The 20,745-nt window shown below is 38.4% G+C and overlaps 1 protein-coding gene across 6 annotated transcripts; it reads left to right on the forward strand.

The window, feature by feature from the left end:
* Positions 1 to 193: 193 nt before the first annotated feature.
* On the forward strand, positions 194 to 20,284 carry tom1l2 (target of myb1 like 2 membrane trafficking protein). 6 transcript variants are annotated; one of them, XM_020705336.2, is made up of 16 exons: positions 194 to 308; positions 2,842 to 2,926; positions 4,671 to 4,749; positions 6,495 to 6,644; positions 6,796 to 6,930; positions 7,411 to 7,554; positions 7,651 to 7,767; positions 8,484 to 8,617; positions 9,642 to 9,684; positions 10,971 to 11,142; positions 12,329 to 12,443; positions 13,094 to 13,169; positions 13,786 to 13,860; positions 16,760 to 16,819; positions 17,862 to 17,898; positions 18,025 to 20,284. In XM_020705336.2, exons 1-16 carry the CDS (start codon positions 257 to 259, stop codon positions 18,159 to 18,161), a joined length of 1,611 nt encoding a protein of 536 aa, XP_020560995.1. In that variant the 5' UTR covers positions 194 to 256; the 3' UTR covers positions 18,162 to 20,284. The 6 variants fall into 6 exon arrangements, 5 of the variants coding, with proteins under 5 accessions (XP_020560995.1, XP_020560996.1, XP_011476533.1 ...); XR_002290682.2 differs by lacking the exon at positions 13,786 to 13,860 and having other exon boundaries at positions 14,647 to 16,819; positions 18,025 to 18,051; XM_020705337.2 differs by lacking the exon at positions 16,760 to 16,819.
* The last annotated feature ends 461 nt before the right edge of the window (positions 20,285 to 20,745 follow it).

Consider the following 20,745-nt stretch of genomic DNA (forward strand, 5'->3'; position numbering starts at 1 on the left):
TTAAACATGTCAAATTTCGTAACAATAAATAAATAAATAAATAAATAAACTTGTTAGACTGTACCATTAGAAATAAGGAAAAAGACAAATCTAAGCAGAGGGTCTTTTTGTTGATACTTTTGACAGACATTGACATCAACCAATTGCATATCAGGTATTGTAAGTTTTGACCAATAGGATTCGGTGGGCGGGTCTTGACTGTGCCTCCTATGGGCCTCAGCTTCTGTCCTCCCTAAGCGTTTTGGTTGTTGTCGAAATGGAGTTCTTACTTGGAAATCCTTATAGCACACCCGTGGGCCAATGCATAGGTATGTCCCTAAATTGTGTTACAGAGTTGAAAAGGTTTTTGTTTTAGTGCAGTATGAATTTCGAGAATTTGCACTAAGACTCTGAGGGGAAAAAAGGAGCTAGCTGGCATGTTCTAACGTCATCTACTTAGCTAAGCTCATGTTAACAACAAACTAACCGAACTTAGTGCATTACACTGTAACAGTAAAAAACACTGTAATCACAACTCATCACTGTAATTGACAGTGATAACTTGTGATGCTAAGTCGTTCACATAGCATCTGATGTGTTATGATATTATAACGCTTTGAAACGAACAAAACAACGTTAAAATCATAAAGATTGTGTTGACAGACAGGGCGTGTTGTCTTTTTCATTTTTGTCTTTACACCTTCTTCATGGACATTAAATGAAAAATATATGCGGCGTAGCGTATTTATGTAATCCTGTAGCATCTATTTTATTAGGTATTTCATTTCCAGTAGTAAGTAAGTGGACTCAGTTAAAATGAATGTGATTTTTCATTTAGTCTTGGTGCAAACAAAGACAGTTTTCAGTACTACAATGTGTGTTTGGCTCAATTCCATAAATAAAAAAAGGATTTTTGGATGCATGATGATCATGCAAATATCATTGAAATCTGGTAAATCACAGTCTGGAGGAATGATGCACATCTACACAGTACAACAGCTTTACACCTCTGCTTCTGCTGACATTTTAGCCATAGTCTTTGCAATATCTTATCTAATATTCTCCTTTTTTAGTTCTTTAGATGTATTTATTTGATCTAGATTGGTTGAAATCATGTCTGTTTTAGGAAAATCATTATGTTTCTGCTGTGCATTCATTTTACTAATACTCCTTTTGCTATATATTTGTCTCCTAAGTCATACTCAGCTGTTGCAGCTCTTGGCCTTCCAAACTGAATAAAAAAGCAGGAAATGTTCAACTATTTTTGCCTTTCTCAGCTCGTAAAGGATGCATATTTATTTTTCTGATAAGTTGTCGTGTAGATGTAGCATTTAGCTGAATTTCACAGAATTGTCTGTGTTCCCAGTGGAGCTTTTATAAACCAGTCAATTGCAATGATGTGTTTAACTCAACAAAGAATTAATCGATCTTTATACTCAACAAAAGAGAAGGATACAATGCTGCTAAGTTTTATTTACTATATTGAAATAGAGCAGAAAAATGTTTGTGTGGAAAAAAGTCTTAAAAGTCTAATCCGAGGAGCCATAGAAGGACTTTTTTTTAAATCTTTGTTGGCATGTGCATGGCACTGCTTGGCTCTTTTTAAGCCACGTGACCGACCCGCTTCATTAGTGGTGTTAATACTCGGCTGCCGTGTCTTTAAATGTGCATGAATGCTACGATCCGGGCACCCCTCCATGATAATTTAATGCACTTCATTTTTGTCCTGTCTCCTCCTGTGCTGCTTCTTCTGCCCTGCCCTGCCATGACATGGCAATCCCCTTTAGGAGATTAGGCTGGACGTGGCAGGAGCAGAAGCTGCTGACCTAAAGGTCGCCGTTCGTGCTCCACAGCTTAGCACCGAAACGGCAGAAGGCAGCAACGGGTTTTACCGTCCTCTTCACGCCTAAGGATAAATTAACGTGAATCTAGCAACAGCTACACACATTTGTTTGGCCAAACAAAAGGCCGACACTGTGTTTGCCAAGTCTTTAGATGTGAAAGTGAAGATTAGGACTCAGCTGTTGATGATTCTTAAAAATGTTGTGGCTGTTTGTGGATTGACACCCTGCTCGGTGGCTCTGAGCCCAAAGGGAGAGGAGCTTTTCATGTTCCAACTCAAAACCCACATATTGAGAATCAGCTCAATCTAAGCCAGTGAAAGCCAGGCCAAAACAAATAGAAGAAGTTATTTTTTTCTACTGCTACATCTCTATGGGGAACAGGAGCAAAAAAAGAAAAAGCCCAACATGAGTGGCAATACTTTACAGAGTCTTGAAATCTAAAACATGGAGACCAGAATATAATAAATAGTAAGTAGATCAATTTAGGGTTTTGGTTTCAGTACGTCTGGCTGCATTCATTGCCACCTTCCACTTGCCTGTTGGGTTCTCGCGTTGCACTCAATCATTTCTTTCGATTCAATGCATTTTTATGCACCTGAGGAGCTGCTGGCGCCTGAAAGGGATGGATAAGAGGGGAGGAAAACTTCCAGCCTCCTTGTTCTCTAACTCTCAACCTGAGACTATATCCCAGCACTTCTGGCTGTTATTAGTTGTTAGTTATGAATGAATAAAAAGGAAAACACAGTCAGCTACTATTCTTTTGTTGGACATTCTTTGTATGTCTTTACTGGACTAAATCAGACCTATTTGTATGAAGGGATGTTTTTCTATTCTCTTGTGAGGAATTAGTTTTTCTAGCTTTTTGGTTGATTTGGAACAGTTTTGATCAGGACAGAAAGCCACCCGTTACTTCTATGATTTATTAGAAACAAACAAAAAGAGCGACGTTAGTCTGCATGTCTGCAGTCAAACCCTTTCCTTGGATAAGTGGCATTAACCTTCTCATGTTTTGCAACAGAGAAAGCTACAGACGGAGGCCTCCAGAATGAGGACTGGACGCTCAACATGGAGATCTGTGACATCATAAATGAAACGGATGAAGGGTGAGCAAACGAAATGAATGATTCCTGGTTTATTTGCTTGGGACCATCATTTGTAGGCGTGATGGTGGTATCTGGTCCAGAGTCACCTCTGGTCTCCCAGCAGTTTGTAAGGAAACATTTGTTCTTGCTTTGGGCTGGCAGAGGGACTCGAGCAAATAATACACTGACTATTGTTTTAGTCAAGCACACACACAAACACACAACTCCACACAAAGGCCTTTGTCTTGACCCACTGAATGAATAATTAAAACCTTACATCATCTATCATTTAAAAGTGCTGAACCTGAAGGGGTTTTGAAACTGTTCAGTTCCTGAAAGTATTCCTCCATGATATTTTTCTAGCATTTACGAGGAATAAAAGTCTTTGTGCATCAAATTGCTCTGACTTGTAGTAACACAGATTCAGTTCAGTCGATGGCATTGCACTCACACTTACCAGCATTTAAAAAAATAAAATGGCAAAATTAACCGTAACGATTCATTTAATTAGCATTCATTAAAAGCAATTTTTAAAAGAATTTTAACTCGGTTTGTAAAATTTCTATACCATGGATGACAGTTACAACATAAATCTATAATATTAGAAGCTTTTCAAAATCTAAACTTGTTTTTTTTTTAAATAAAAGACTAAACCCTTATTCTTATGTAGCATGATTGTTTTGAAAATTTGTTTTTCCTGTTGTACCTTTTGAATTTTATAACGGGTTTATAAGGTTTGCTCACTTTCAAAATAAAGAGACAATTTCTTTGGTGCTTCGTGGCATTTTTTACGAGTGAGCTTTGATTTTTTTGAGCCCCAAAAATCGCAAGATTTCACATCGGAGTCCTTAGAAGTAGTGCTAACATGACGTTGCAAAGACTGATTACTTACTGTTTCGTCTTTAGCGTTTAAACTCCGACTTTCAACAGAGAATAGCCATAAATTACCGGCGAGACGTAAAAAACCGATTAGAATGCAGATGTATCACTAAAGTTCCACTAATAGAAAAAAGTTTATAGGAAAAATGTCTTTTTCTCTTCTAAAACCTTCTATTTTCATGTTCTTTTTCTTTTTTTCTCTGGCTCTGGTCACATTCCTTTTCCCCCCACACGTGTTGCCCTGACAGGGTTCTTTCTTCCACCTCTGAACAAACACATGCAGCAAACGCTCCAGAATCTCACATCGAGAATGGCTGACTTACAACAAAATCACCTTAGAGCTACTTTTCCAAGATGTTAACATATGTTTCCTTGTGCTTTCATGTGACAAACTATCTAGTACCACAAGTGTGACAACAGATGGTACAGAAAGACACCAAATAAAACCAAACAGATGCTCCATTCTGTTTCAAAAGCCAAATGTTACAAACAATCTTTAACAACATATGAATTAGAAAGATATATTTCCAACCATTTCCTGCCTACATTTGTCTGTTTTCAGCAGCTTCATACCTAAGCTAATAAAGGAATCGGATCAGGCTTAATGGGTTTCATATTCAGTCTAGAGGAGTGTTGGGCAGAAAGCCAGTCTGAACCTGCCTCACATGAGTAGTTTTGATCTTGCCTGAGGAGAGCCATGCTGCAAAACGAGAAGAAGCCCAGATGGTGCATCGTCGGCCCGTCTTTGTATCTGTCACAGTTTTGCTGACAGGCGTGCGTCTTTGTGTTTTTAGTGCTGGAAAGTGCTTGTTCTGTCAGACTTAGCAATGGGTTGAGAATAGATATTCAGAGAAAATGCTAAACCTTTTTTTCTGTTCCTTTACAGGCCAAAAGATGCCGTGAGGGCGCTAAAAAAAAGGCTGAGTGGGAATAGGAATTACAGAGAGGTCATGCTGGGGCTGACGGTAAGAAGTGAAATGTTTACTATATTTTTTTTATGGTTTTTATAAATATCAGCTGGATTTACCCATTCATTACTAGTTTCCCTTAAAAAAATCACTAAATATCTTGGTTACTAAGAAAACAACGCAGTTGCTGATTCCCATCAGCAGGTGGCACAGTTGTGTCAGGAAGTCCTTTTAAAGACCCACTCCAATGAAAATTGTGTACCTCCATTGGTCACCCCTTCTTTGGTAGTATCCACTTTCTATTTAACAAAAGGAAACACAAATCATTACACAAATTACAGGAACAATTCATTTCTTTAGGGAAGAATAAGGAAAAACGTGTGAAGTTAAGCTATAAGTCAATCTTGGTCATAAGGTGTAAACACCTGGTAAATTCCCCCTATGTCAATTTTTTTTTAATAAAAACGTTCCCAGTGGTGTTTTAATCACAACAAAGAAGTTTTTAACCAAAATCTCACAACTTAAATTTCATAAAAAGCCATATTTCATGTTTGTCTGAAGCCTCTGAAGCCTCTGTTGCCAAAATCTCCCCTGCATGGGCGTGGCCATTGATGCTGACTACCCCCCCCCCCCCCCCTTCTGCTAGCTGTGCCTTGCATGAGTGAATAGCTTTATACAAGGGGGGGACACAAACGACACAGACTGACAGTCTCAGAAACTGTGAAAATGGTTGAATTACCTTGCACAGCAAATAAAATCAAATGCCAGAAAAACTATTCGCACGTAATTTTCCAAATACGTGCGGTCAGTGCTGAACTTTGATCTTGGCCCCAGGGACCTCGACCAGGGGTTCAGTTTAGGATTACGGTTTACAGCTAAGCTGCGTTCACACCAAACCCAATTTGCGCGGTAGAGACGGCCAGTTTCAATGTTAAGTCAATGGTACAGATGGAATCTGAGGTCCAGCGGTGCGATTTTATAGAAGGGTGCAGTACAAAGGTCTGGAAGCAGCGCGGCGTGATTTGTTACCCGTCTGAACCAAATCGGGTACACCCTGGACAATCTGTTGCAGGGCCGATGGAGCTGGAGTGATACCGATCACTATGCCGGGTCCCGGAAGGCCAGCTGGCGGCCAGACAGAAACCCACTGCGGGATGGCAAGCAAGCCTGCTCGGGCCTCCTGAGCTTTATTATATTCTTCTTATTTTCATCGAGGCAATAATGAAAAAGCTCCCCTGATTTTATTCTTATTTTTATTTTTACCCTCTGGGTAATGCGAAACAGCAAGCCTTCAAACTCGCCCAGAGCGAGAACACAAACATCTGGGACTTCAACTTTAAGTTTAATTTTAAGCTCCCTGCTCCGCTCTATTCTGATGCATTCACTTGTAGACAAATAGATCCATGTATGTCTTTGTTTTCCTCATCTGAGCTGACATCTGACTCAAACCTGAATGACTGCTCGCCATTTTTGTTGCACCGGTAACGTTAGTCTAGGGGTGTGAGGGGCTGTAAACAGATGGATGACAGAATGTTTAGGTGGACTTACTCCGTGCCAACAGTCTCCTCTCACAACTCAGAGGCAAATTTCCAATGAACTACTACCGTTTTTGCAGAAACTATGTCCTAGAAAACATCATAACCTTCGTGAAAAGACCACTGGGAACGCTTTTACAATAAATCAAAGGATGATTGGAGTGGGACTTTAACTGTAAGCTCGAAAACTCCGTCCTCCGAAATGATAGGTGGTGCTTTTTGACACGAGCTAACATCTCCTGGTTCCACCTCTCTTCTGCTTCACAGGTTCTGGAGACATGTGTGAAGAACTGTGGTCACAGATTTCACGCCCAGGTTGCAAACCGAGATTTCATTGATGGTGTTCTTGTCAAAATCATTTCCCCCAAAGCAAATCCTCCCACGATAGTTCAAGACAAAGTGTTGTCACTTATCCAGGTAGAAAAGCCCCAGAAACTTTGAGATGTTTTCTGCATGATGCTAAAAAATACTCTGTTCTAGTAGGGTGTATTTGCAGGAATATTATGCACGAAATTGGCTTTTTAAATGGAAAATTGATAATTTCGAGTATTTCTCTGTGTTGTGACAGTCCTGGGCCGATGCCTTCAGAAGCAGTCCCGATCTAACAGGGGTGGTCCACATTTACGAAGAACTGAAGAGGAAGGGGGTGGAGTTCCCAATGGCGGATCTGGATGCGCTGTCTCCCATTCACACACCTCAGAGAGTAAGCAGAAGCACAACATAGAGAATAAGAGAGTTAGAAGTTCTGCATTCAATCAAAATGAGGAATTTGGACATTTAGACTAGTCAAACAAAACGTTCAAGACTGAATCACAAACTCTTCAAAAGAAAAACCATAAGGAAGGGAATGACAGAGTTAAAGTTTGGCTAAGGTTGGATTAATGCAAAAAGACAATCCTCCAAACAAAACAATGAAATCGAAATCAGAACAGCAACAACGGAATGCTGTTCTGGTCTAGAAGGAGTTCCTATTCTGTATAGGGTAACCTGTAGAGAGTTGTGCGTAAACTGTTGTTTAAACCGTAAATATGTTAAAGTACAGGCGAGTGGTTGTGTTTTCTTTACAACAAAGCTATGGACTGATGACATCCAATAGAAGATTATTTCCCCAAGCTTCATCTACTAAATGCAGCTTCAAAAGATGGAGTTCAGCCATCATTGGATAATTTTTTCCCCATGACAGGGAACACCAGAGATAGATCCCGCCATGATGAAATACCTCGCTCCATCTGCACCCGCTGCAACAACTCCAACACCCACCCCACCCGCTGCTGTTGCCACGCCCACCTCTGCCGTGCCCGGCCCCATCACGGCGACCCCTGAACAGGTGAGCTGCTCTTCATCCCACCCGTCTACTCGGCTGTCCTGTGACTTCAGCTTGCTTTGATCGGTCATTCCTAATGGTTTACCATCCACCTACCAGATTGCCCGGCTTCGCAGCGAGTTGGACATAGTGAGAGGCAACATTAAAGTCATGTCAGAGATGCTGACGGAAATGCTTCCTGGTCAGGAAAGTGCCTCAGACCGGGAACTGCTCCAGGTAAGACCAGCACATTTTTTTTCAGATTTTTAGAAGTGTAACATCCCAAATAACTACATTTTCATTTGTTCATTTCAGAGTTCAGAAAACTTCATACATTAACAGTTTCAAAATAACCACAAACACTTTAGAATTGAGTGTTGAATAACAATATATGACTTAATCTTTACAAAGATAATTCTAAATTGTCAGATAATTGCACTGCTTTAAGTCAAGTTCTTCACTGCAGCCACCGGGGGGCGGTGCTTTGTAATTTTATTTATCTATTTACTTTTTTTTTTAAACTTTATTTTCCATAACCCACCCAGAGCTAAAGGAATAAGTCCTAGAGCTGGCAATCGACCAGTGTTGAGAGACCCGTGTAGAGTTTAATCGCCTCAGGCCAAATCCTCTCAGGTATTCGTGTCAGCTCCAAGGATCTGGCTCTTTTCTGTGGATTCTGTGCCAGCTTTAATAACCACACTTTGCCTATTGTGACTCCTACTGTTCCTTTTTCCCCCTGATTTAGTGGAATGAAGTTAGGCAATGATCTGTATGTTCCTCACCTCAAAATGGTTGTGGACTTCACAATGACTGCATCAAGGGTTAATTGAACATTAAGTAGACGCAGCTTGATGCTTTATTTTGATTTCTGTTTGCCTGTTTTTGGAGATTACATATTTTTCTGTCTAGCTTTGATCAACCTTTCAATCTGCTCCATGTGTCCATCAATCCAGGAGCTGAACAGAACATGCCGGGCGATGCAGCAGAGGGTGGTGGAGCTGATTTCTCGTGTGTCTAACGAGGAAGTGACAGAGGAGCTGCTACACGTCAATGACGACCTCAACAACATCTTCCTTCGATATGAAAGGTGTGTGTGTGTGTGTTGGACCATACTGAATAGGGCTGTGGGCCACTTGGTACCGAGCAGCAGAGAAAAACATATATAATGTACATCGTTTCTGTTTTATGTGTTTAACTGATTCTGAATCATTTCTTATTTTGAAAAACTACTGGATTCTCTCCTCCACATCCATGTATGACTATTGACGCATGTCAAGATGCTTGGCTTGGACACGTGTGTTAAAGAGGCTGCTCTAACCACTAAATTGAAAGCCCCTAAGCTAGCAAAGTCAATAAAAATATATATCTTTGGGACGTTTCATTTTTTAAGAAGAGCAGGTTAAATAAGAACCTTAGACTCCAAAGAAAAATACATTTTTCTTTGGAGTTCTACTCAAAATATGGTTTTGTTAAGGCAGTTGTTCCCTGCATAATATGTAGTGACTATAGGTTCTTGTTTGTTATTCTATTAAGAAAATACCAGTTTTTGTGATGGTTGGATAATTTTATGTATTTATACTTTTCTGCCACACTTTAAAAATGAAATGAATCTGAAGTCGGCGTCTGGTTTTGTAATTTCGTAGTTTGGTTTTCACAGACCAGAAAGATTGCACACAAATCAGCAAAATTTGTTTTAGTGAATTTATATTCTGTGTAAGATATCTAACAACATTCAGAAACCGTCTGGATTTCACGTTGGATAGTTTTATCAAAGTAATTAGATTTTATATGTTAATAATTAGAGAAGGAAAGCGGAAAAAATAGAACTTCAAATTCAGCCTTGTACAGGCTGGCCTTTAAAAAGGACCACTGGTCTATAGCAACAAAAGCTATATAAACCTGTTAACACTGTATTAAGAAATATTTTTTTGGCTTAAGATATCAAATTTTATTTGTAGATTTCATTATGTGCAAGGAAAAAAAAGTAGTTTTTCTGTTACTTTTTCTTCCTTCCTTGATTCATATGAAGATTTTTCAGATCAAAGGTCTTTTTTGAAACCCAGCCTTAAAGCACACTTTAAAATCTTAACTTTGTTTTGTGTTGTTTACAGATATGAGAGGTACAGGATGGGTAGAGCTGCTCAGAATAATGGGGTAAGTTTCCTCCACAAAGGCTTTTCATATACAGTGGGGCATGAAAGTGTTTAGTCAGCCAGAAATTGTGCAATTTCTCCCATTTATAAAGATGAGAGAGGCCTGTAATTTTCATTATATGTGTACCTCAACAATGAGAGACAAAATAAGAAAACGAAGAATCCAGAAAATCACATTGTCTGATTTTCTTTTAGGAATTTATTTGTAAATGCTGGTGGAAAATAAGTATTTGGTCAATAACAAAAGTTCAACTCAACACTTTGTTATATAGCCTTTGTTGGCAATGACAGCAGTCAAATGTTTTCTGTAAGTCTTCACAAGGTTTCCACAAACGGGTGCTGGTATTTTGGCCCATTCCTCCATGCAGATCTCCTCTAGAGCAGCAATGTCTTGGTTCTGTTGCTGGGCAACACAGACTTTCAACTCCCTTCAAAGATTGTCTATGGAGTTCAGATGTGGAGACTGGCTAGGCCACTCCAGGACCTTGAAATGCTTCTGGGACTGCAGGATTTGAGTCGTTGGCAGTGTAGTGGGATACTGATGGTAGCTTTTGTTGCAGCTCTCTGCAGGTCATTTACTAGGTCCCCCGTGTGCTTCTGGGATTCTTGCTATTTGAATGTTTGAGGTTGTGGACAGGTGTCTTTTATGCATAGATAACTAGTTCAATCAGGTGCTATTAATACAGAGGATCAATTCTCTTACAGAAGAAGGTCTGTTGAGAGCCAGAAATCTTGCTTGTCGGTGACCAAATACTAATTTTCCATCATAATTTACAAAATGTACAAATTAATTCTTTTAAAAATCAGACTATGTGATTTTCTGTATGTATTTTTCTCATTTTGTCTCTCATAGTTGAGGTATACCTATGATGAAAACTATGGGCCTCTCTCACCTTTTTAATGAAAGAACTTGCATGATTGGAGACTGAAAAAATGCTTTTTTGCCGCACTGTAGAAATAAAGACACTAAAACTCCTTGGCCGTGTCTTTAAGACCAGTCTTTTTAGCTCTTTACAGCTTGATCATTATTTATCTTAGAATTTTAGTTTGTTTGTGTGAAATACCAGGAAACGTCTCTCTGCATCTTACAAAGCAGGCTGTCAAAATTGAGGTGCCATGTGTCACAGTGTTTCTCTAAGTTCCTTCCCGAAGTCTCCAAAGCACAGATGTTTACCTGATATTTCACAGTCCATCCTCTGTTAGCACTTCACTCTTTTCCAATTTTGCAGATCCTCAGAGGCGTTTATTTACTTTAATATCTTTGCTTTCTTCTTTATTGCCTCTCAGATGTTAAGTGACGCTATAGAGGACAACCTAATAGACCTGGGCCCAGGCTCTCCGGCTGTGGTTACACCAAGGATCACATCCAGTCCTCCACAAAGCTTGACTGGTGGAGCCGCCGCTCCTCCAGCCCACAGTCCAGCTCCAGGCTCGCTTACCTCTGCACTGGCCAATCTGGGTAAAAACCTGATCTTGTTCTTTTAACAAGTGTTACTAAATGGTTAAAAACATAGGCTGCAATAAGTCAGAGTTAACTCGATTGATTTCCATGTAAATAACTAAAATGCTCTATTTAATTTTAAAGCTTCCATTTTTTTAAGTTTAAATGTAAAAATACAACCTACATGCAGTACAGACCAAAGGTTTGGACACACCTTCTCATTCAAAGAGTTTTCTTCATTTTCATGACTGTGTAAATTGTAGATTCACACTCAAGGCATCAAAACTGTGAATAAACACATGTGGAATTATATACATAACAAAAAAGTGTGAAACAACTGAAAATATGTCATATTCTTAGTTCTTCATAGTAACCACCTTTTGCTTCATGTCATGAAAATGAAGAAAACTGTTTGAATGAGAAGGTGTGTCCAACCTTTTGTCTGTACTGTAGATCCTTTTCAGTGTCAAGTAGAAGAAAAAAATGGTCAAAGCAATCTGACTCGTGTGACATAGCAATTCATTTCCAGCTACAAAAGCTAGAGGCTCCCTTAATAAAGCTTCAAAATGATGTAATCTTTCACAGACTCAGATATCGTTTGTCTCTTTTTGTGCTGTCCACTGCAAGAGCCAATATCATGCAAAATCAATTCTTTGAGCTCAATTGTATTATAATGTTCATTCCTCACAAAAAGAAACCCCAAAGTTAAATGTGGCAGACCAGCCCCTCCCAACCAACGAAAATGAGCAGGTTCTCACATTGTGTTGTAGAAAAGTCAGAACAGCCCCTTCCAGGAAGAGTCTGCGTTGCCAGCTAACAGTGACCGGCAAAAACTCTTTTCTTTTATATGCGCAATATGCATATCTGTCTTTGTGGGCCAAACGCAGACACACGGCAGAGGCCGACTCACGTTATGAAATGGGCGGCACCGTCACGGAGGCCTCAGGGTGGGTTGGTTGGAAAAGAACTCAGGAAAATAAAATGATTTAAAAAAAATAGTTCATTTGTGTTCCAAAGGTAATACATTATTATATACATGGATATTGTTAACCAAAAAGTCTTAAGATTAGCAGTCTTCTATTGAAAAATTATAATTATTGCGGTGTTTAGAGTTATGTTTACTTATTGTGCTTTTTATGACCATTATATTTTTTGAAAAAACATCTTTTCCGCTTCCTTATGTCTCCCCTGTTCCTGTATGCAGATGTATCCTCCAACAGTGTGAGTGGTACCCTGTCTTCTCTGCCGGGTCACAACAAAGATGATTTTGACATGTTTGCCCAGACCAGGAGCAGCTCTCTGGCGGAACAACGTAAAAAGTATGTAGTTAGTTTAGTTTTCTCCTCTGTGTAATTACTTCAAACTAAATTTAAGTGAAGCAAAAATATGCTTATCTTTAGATGTATCATTTTTATTTGGGCATTTAGGCGTCCAGCATTTCCTCCTTTAGGATTACAGATGTTTTAAACCCCTCACTACACAGACAGATGTGAACCACAATATAGCGAGGGACCACTGTACTCTATGATGTTAAAATTGAATAAATAATAAAAAGCAAAAGAAAAATGGTTTATATTAATACATTTCTGTAAAGTCTTTTAAATTTCTAAACGGTACTTTTTTGAATGTGCCTTAAACAGGAGAGAAATGCATTTCTTTTTGTTTTATTTCAGCCGCATTCCCTGTTTTGTTCCAACTGGAGAATATTTTAAAATGTACTCTTATTGGAAATGTGTTTTATTTTCCTTTTTCTGTCCACACATTGCTCAGAGTAAATAAAAGAATAGGTAATATTTTCTTTAATAAAATGGCAAAGTATCAGAAGATGACCTTGAAATACACCAGTCAATGTCACACCGGTCAGAATGTTGAAAAATAAAACCTTTTTCTGTATTTGCTCTATTAGTGGTGTTAATATAATAATAGCTTACTGCTCCTTTCTGACTGATGTGTCTGGTTTTGTGCACAGTGTCAAATATGAGGACCCTCAGGCTCTGGGCGGTCTGGCCTCAGCTTTGGACATTAGACAGCAGAACACAGTTGGGGTGAGTACAATGAGGCATTTCATTAAGTAGAGCGTTACCCCATAAGCCCCGCCTGTTTTTCCTGTCACAGTGTCATTTGATGCTACTCTCATTTTAAAGTCCAAACCGCTAAATCCTAATGGAAGAGCACAGAGATAACTTTGAGAAAGTAGGAGCTACGGTATTTGTTTTACATTTGCAAAGCTCAAACACTATAAAAGTAACTTTAGGAATGATTTAGAATTCAGAAGCAGATGTGGTTTCCAGAAGCTGTTTTCACAGAAACGTAAAGATGTTGTGTGTCAGGTTTTCAGCTTCTTCTTCACAAACCACTTGTTTGAATTTGTATTAATAAGTAGAGAAGTTACTTTTTGTAAATGATCCACCAACACACACAAATATTGACACCTTACATTTTTAGTTATTGTTTATTATGACTTTTTCCAATTGAAGTCTCCACCTTTTTCTCTTTTCATTTATCTCATCTTCATAGAATATTTTTTCTCTGTCCCCCCCCCCGATTTCAATGACGGCCGTCTCTTGCATTCTTTTACTTCTCTTCTGTCTTCTCTGTGTGCTTTGCTGTGGTGGGGGCCTTTCTTCTCTTGTATAAGGTGTTATTCTGTTGTTGATTCAGCTGAGGGTTATGGGGGATGATAATCCAGCAGATCAGGAGCTGCCCATAGACAGCTGGCTTATTACCCAAGGAATGGTGAGGACTCTACCCGTAGTGTGTCCTCCTATCCCTCCATCACCGTTGTCTTCCATCGTCTTCACACGCTGCTCTTTGTTGCTTCACCTCACCGTTTCTCAAACTATCCTTGTAACATTTAAGCTTCCCATTTCATTAACCTCCACCGCTGTGCCCAATGATGTTGTACTTTAGTCTTGGGTAATATAATAATATCGTTATTACATATCAGTGGCAATTATTCATTTAAACTAAGTTTTTGTGGAAAAACAACAGTTTTGATGCAGGATTTTTCCTGATTAATGAGGCCGTAGTTTGATAAAAAGTCTTATTTTGTATTTAATCCATAGTTGTTTTATAGCAAAAAATATATTGCGCTTCTCAGCATGAAATTGCCCATGTCTATAGTACTTTTTACCACTATTCAAAGTGAAGTCTTCTCATAGATTAAAGATAAATGTGAACTCTTAACAACCATGCACTCCTGCAACTCAATGAAATCCAACCAATAACAAGAAAACCCATTACAAGCCTGTTTCCAAAACGTCAACATATGCTCTGAAAAGTGAAATAAACAGTTAAATAACCTCTACATTTGTACACTGATTTAAATGAAAGGAAAGTAAAAGTACTTATACTCATTTGTCCACAAAAAGAAGCCTAAAAACCCTCTTCTTCAGCTTCTGAAGTGAGTCACCTTACAAGCCGAGGAGGACAGAACCTGCATGGTGTTGCATCAACTTAATGATCTATAGTGCAAAATCAGCCGTAAAGTTATGCGCTTGAGACTTTTTCTACACATTTCAGGTGGAGCTGCACGAACATGCGACGGCTCTTTCAGCCTCACTGCAAAGGAGAGCTTCATTTGAGCGTGCAGTTCAAAGGCCAGCATCTGTGATGACATGGAAGTGCCCTTTTGTACGTCTCATTAATCATGAACCTTGCATACAGGCTTTGATCCAAACTGCCAAATGCTAAAAAACGAATGCTGCAATCTAGATCTTTGACACATATTTGTGGGATTCATAAAATCTAAAAAATATCTTTAAAAAAATCCTGTAAGTTATTTTTTCATGTTTTTGGGAACAGGGTTGTTGGCTAAAAAAAGACATTTGATGATAATGACCTGCTGGGTTGGATTAAATGTTGTCCATTTCCCCCTAACAATGTGAAGAACTCATTTATTACTGTAGGAATAAATGAGTTTCCCATTCTAAGAATTAATAAACTAATTCAAAATATGATATTATTGTGTTTGTCATTACGATGTTTTTAAATGTTTTTACGACATCTAAATCTGTCTTAACTTTAAAGGCAAAACTTCATTGGAGTTTTTGTTACAAATGTTTCACTTTTTTACTGCAGCTCCTTCATGTTTAAACTCCAGCATGACTGTTTTTTCTCCTTTCACTGCCCCTCTACCTTGACTTTTCATTTAAAGACCCACTCTGATCATCTTTTGATCTATTGGAAATAGGGGCCTTTTCATTATTATGATGCCGTTTTGTAGCCCAAATCAAAAAAGCTGTGTCGTTTTCTAAGACATAGTTTCTGCACAGCAGCAGTAGTTAACTTGAAATTCACCTCTGGTTTGTCGTAGAGTAGCCCTGCCCCTGCTCCCCAATACTGAGAGCTCTCTCTTTATGTGCTCTCCCGCTAGCTTACAGCCCCTCACACCCCCAACCTAAAACTACTGGAGCCACAAAAATGGCGAGCAGTATCAGAGCTATCCAGCTGTACAGATTTGAGACGTACATGGATCTAGTCGTCTCCAAGTGGATGCAGAATGAAGCGGTCCCTGTGGTCCCTTTTATTTTCTGCGTTTCTTTTCTGTCTGCTCCTGATTGACAGCGATTTGAATAAAGCAGTTCTCATAAATTCCATTTTAAGCTTAATTTTATTTATATAATGCCATCCATCAACAGAAAATCGCAACAAGAACATTTTCAAAACACAAAAAATACCATTTTCACTGGAGTGGGTTTTTAAATGCTCTGTCACTAAATGGATTGTGGGATTGTAAAAGTCTGGACTGTTTGAAACAGATTGTCGCACACACTTTAGTGTATTTTCCGGATCATAAAAAAACAGTAGCAGTTGTGTTTACCGTCCACAAAACCTCATTTTCGAGACCAAACATTCTCTTAAGACCATAAACTCATCTGTCGTATCATAAAACATGTTCAGTTGCTTTATGGCACAAATGTGTAGCTCTTTTAAATCCCTTTCCATTCATTCTGATTCAGTTTGAGCTTCAGCAGGTCTCTGAATACATTAAACTGCTGCCACATAATTGGCCTATTACATATTTTCAGTGGGTGGAGTTGATGCTGTGACCTGGAACAGAATTGCTGATTGTGCTATTGAAAGCATACCACCGACTGTGTTTTTTTGCATATGCGCAAAAAAGTGCTTCCTTTGCTCACATACCTGCCCTCACTGTTGGCGGCACACGGTGCTCATGCTCCATGCACCTCCTGCGGCGTTCACGCGTGTCAGCTGAGGTCTTGTTGCTTTCCCCGCCTCTCAGTCAACCCTGTGCTCTCAGATCTTACTCCCCAATCATTCTCTAAATCGCGTTCAAGCAATTTGCGAATTAACTAATGGAGTGGAATAATTATTGCCGCGGTGTAACATTAGCGGGCGGCTATTAGGCCGTGTCGCGATCATAAAATGAAGGAGAACAACATACAAACTTGAACATCCGTTCTGGCGGAGAGCAGTGTCAATTAATTGCAGACAAGCGGAAGAGATTTTGTCTTTGGAGCAAATGGTAAATTTTGCTTTATTTTTATTTTTTTATCCTTGAGCCTTTGATGATCGTTATTTTTGTTTATGTTCCATCGTGTTTTCCGTTGTTTGTCCTTCGTTGTTCGGCTTATTGCTACCCCCTTGGTTTGTCCGTGGCTTTGCTCCATAGATCCCCGTATCGCAGTCCTCTGTCATGGATGACATAGAGGAGTGGCTCTGTGCGGATGTGGTGAGACTTTTTTTTTAAACCTTAATTTGTGTTCTTTATCGTTTCTCTTCAGAATTTCTTTTTCTCCTCAATGCCACAATTCATTCATTTCACATAAATAAACCCATTTAACTTTGATTTCCTTTAACTTCTCATCTTTGTCTTGATTATAATATTTTTTTTTGCCACTGATGGACACTTACCAACGCTAACACAGTGATAAGAAGCTGCAGAATTTTAAGCATGTAGAGGTTATAGAAAGACTCAAGAAGATTCCTTGAGATGAACTGCATGACTCTGGTTCTTTATGATTCTATTTTTGTGGATTCCTCCTGCCTGAAATTAAAGTCCCACTCCGATCATCTTTTGATCAATTTTCAAAGAGTTCTTTTAATTATAATTATGCCAATTTTTAGCCAAAATCATTAAACCTGTGTTGTTCTCTAGGACATAGTGTCTGCAGAGCAGCAGTAGTCCATTACAAATGTGTCTGTTGGCGTGGAGCAACCCCACTCCCCCTTCCTATTGCCTCAGAGCTTTTTGTTTACACTCTCTCCCACTAGCTTATAGCCCCTCACGCCCCCAAACTAACATTACAGGTGACACAAAAATGGCGAGCAATTTTGGAGCTGTCCAGTTGTACAGTTCTGAGCCAGATTCCAGCTCAGACAAGGAAAACGAAGACGTACACAGATCTATTTGCATCAGAGTTTGTGGCTTGCCCATTGTTTAAATATTCTGTCAATTAATAAGCTCTTGTTTCAAACAGCGTTTTTTGCATCTGCTCCTGATTCACAACATTTGAATAAAGGAAGTCTCAGAAATGCAATTTTGAGCTTAATTTTCTATATATATATGTCCTCCATCATCAGAAAAATGTCACAAGAACGTGTTAAAAACAACAAAAACATGGTTTTCCTTGGAGTGGGTCTTTAACAGGTGTTTGAACCTTGTCACCAATATTGACTTATTACTAAACTTCCCAAGTTTTTCTTTATTCTTCCCTAAAGTAATGGATTCTCCTGTAACTTGTGTAATGATTTATTTTCTTTTTGTTTACAAGAAAGGGGAGACTACCAAGGACGGGGTGACCAGTGAAGGTATTGTCTGATTTTCGTTGTAACAGCTGGTTAAAAATCTCATTGCGCAGAAAAAAAGAGAAAAAAAGTGGGAATGTGCCACTTTGATGTCCCCCTGAATCAGACAAATCCATTTTCATCTCTTAGACTTCGATAAATTCCTGGAGGAACGAGTCAAGACGGCAGATTCATTGCCATCTCCCCCTGAAGCAAACCCAGCTCACGCCCCCAGCGGCTCGCGCAAGAAGGCCGAACGGACGGAGGATGCCCTCTTTGCCTTGTAGACTGTTGTCAGAGAACCTCCAAGAGGATTCTTAAAGGTCTTTGCCTGAAAGGAGTCCCCACAGCACCGCCCTTCTAGTATCATTCCAGCGACTGTAAGTGGTGTAGCAAGTGGTCTCTGCCTCTTTGTCGTTCTCTCGCTAATGTAGCTGAAACCCATACAAGGCTAAGATGTTTACCACACCATCAAGTCTGATGTGTTTACTTATAGATGGATGTAATCATTTGATCATGTTGGATGTAGTACTTGCCGCCCTGCAGCTAATGTCTAACACTCTACTGAATGAGGGCAACTTAACCAGTCATACCTAGTCTAAAAACGTGTTATGTTCAAAAGAGACGGAGCGTGAAGGTAAAATGCAGGTTCATGCATTAAGTTATTGTAGATCACACTTTGAATAATTGTTTTTTTTACTACTTTTAGCCACTTGCTTATTTATGCATTTCATGTTTTAAAGGTTTGATCTAAACTGTTGACCCATAACTTTTTTTAAATATAAATCTTAAAAGGCTTTTTATTGATCTGTCTTTAACAACAAAGTTTTCCTAAAGCACTATAAGGGAAAGACTTGTGTTAACATGTTGAATTTAGTTTAGCAGAATATTATGGGGAATTGCATCCTACCTAAAACTGTTAAGAAATCTCCATTATTCCTAAATCAAAGGGAATTTTTAAAATTAAAGATCATCTAAACATCTAAAGAGAAGACATTTTCCCATGAAAGATTTCCTGTTTTTTATTTTTATTTTTATTTAATTCAGGTGTCTGAAAAGACCCAAAAAGCCAATGGAGTATAAACTTTGAAAGCTGCAAACACTTGTAGCCCCATTCCAAAGAAAATAAAGGCTTTAAAGACCAACTTTGACTTAATTCAACTTGTCAAATGTATTTTGACAAGTTTGTTTGTGGAAAAATGCAGGAAAAACAGATTAAAAATAATAATTATTTTTTTAAAAGATATATCGTTAATTTGCACAAAACTTATATCTGCAACACTTGCATAAAAGTGGAAACCTGCCAAACATCCCACTTTCAAATTCACTCAAGGATATTAAAACAGTTTCAATTAAAATACAAAACCAAAAAAAGCATCTCCATATGATCAATATAAAAAGCACCTGCATCAGAATCCAGTAAAAGGGCAAAACAGATGTCTCACTATATTAGTTTTGCACAAAACCTGTTTCCATACTTAAGTCCGTACCTGCTTAGTGCTGCAAGAATACCTCGTAATGTTGGACTTTTAGCTTCTGAATGTAGTCAAGAACATATTAAAGCTAATTTCTGAAAACATTACAAGGTTAATTTATATTTAATACCACAGCCAAAACATTTTGTTTTATCCATTTACTTTTATTTTCTTGTATTCATATGCTCTTTTAAACTGCTGCCAAGCATCTGACATTTATAGATTTTTTGCAAACATGCTTTGACTTTTATCTTTTTGGCGTATGCAAAAAAACAACACACACACAAAAATTTGAATTTTATCTTCTTTCCATTTTCCATTACGTCCCACTTGTGTCCATTTATTATGAGAAGCCATGCGTATAAAAAGCAGTTAAAACGCCACGTTTATCAGTATTTTATTATGCAATTGCCCAAGTGGAGAGAAACATTTATGATTTATAATTCTAAATACGGTAGAAATATTGGAATTTTATTTAGGCAACCAATTTTGATTTATGTTTCTCATTTCATACTATATGGTTACATGCATTTACCATGTCTACCTGGTGATTTTTGTAGCTTTTTAAACAACATGCACCATCCAAGCTGACAGTGAAAGGCACTAAAAATTTAACAAGGTATTCTTTTGAGTGTTGTTTGAGTGGATAACAGTGTATTTTTTGAAACATTGTTTCTCGAAAGTACAAAAATGAATTCCTTAATGTTTTGTCAAAAAAGAGGTTGCTGCTTTTTTTCTTCTTTTTTTTTTTTAAATGTCATTATGCAGGATGTCAACAAGTCAAAGATGGGGAGGGGGGACCTCAGGCCTGTTTTCTGTCTTTGGATATTCCATGCATAATGTCTGCTGTCAGTAATGATGGTCAGATTTGGGTTGGCCTTATGCACACATGTAACTGCCCAATAAAACACTAGCAGTGTGTGACCTCTACCTCAAAATGTTGTCATTATTATCCACTGTGTGTTATTTTCTCCGTCTTCAAATGTATATTGTTGCTACCCGAAAAACATAATGAATTATCTTTTAGCCTATATAAACTAAACAAAAAAGTTATTTTTAAGGTGTTTTTTATGTTCTGCGATTTTGCCCACTTGTGTATGTGCACATACCTCTGCAATATTAAAAAAGTGCTCACGTTGATAACGTCCCTACATTTGAAACAATACGGGTTTACATAAAAAAAAACAATAACTATATGGTGTTATTTAGGTCAGTGACTTACTCTCGCAGTTATTGTTATTTTACCCGTCTAATTTTGAGCTCATGTTTACTTGGGAAACATTGTTTATATTAGCAGTTGCTGATGTAGGGGTACATTTAATGTATTTACATGAAAAAAAACTTCATCATGGGTATTGAGGGTTTATTTCTAATTAAAATGTGAATAAAATTTAGC

This window comes from Oryzias latipes, chromosome 8, assembly GCF_002234675.1.
Source record: "Oryzias latipes chromosome 8, ASM223467v1".
Lineage (NCBI taxonomy): Eukaryota > Metazoa > Chordata > Actinopteri > Beloniformes > Adrianichthyidae > Oryzias > Oryzias latipes.

Coding starts and splice junctions, on each gene's coding strand:
- tom1l2 (XM_020705336.2), top strand. CDS start 257: ATGGAGTTCTTACTTGGAAATCCTTATAGCACACCCGTGGGCCAATGC. Junction 9,685..10,970: donor GAGCTGCTCAGAATAATGGG/GTAAGTTTCCTC, acceptor ATTGCCTCTCAG/ATGTTAAGTGACGCTATAGA. Junction 13,861..16,759: donor GGCTTATTACCCAAGGAATG/GTGAGGACTCTA, acceptor TTTGCTCCATAG/ATCCCCGTATCGCAGTCCTC.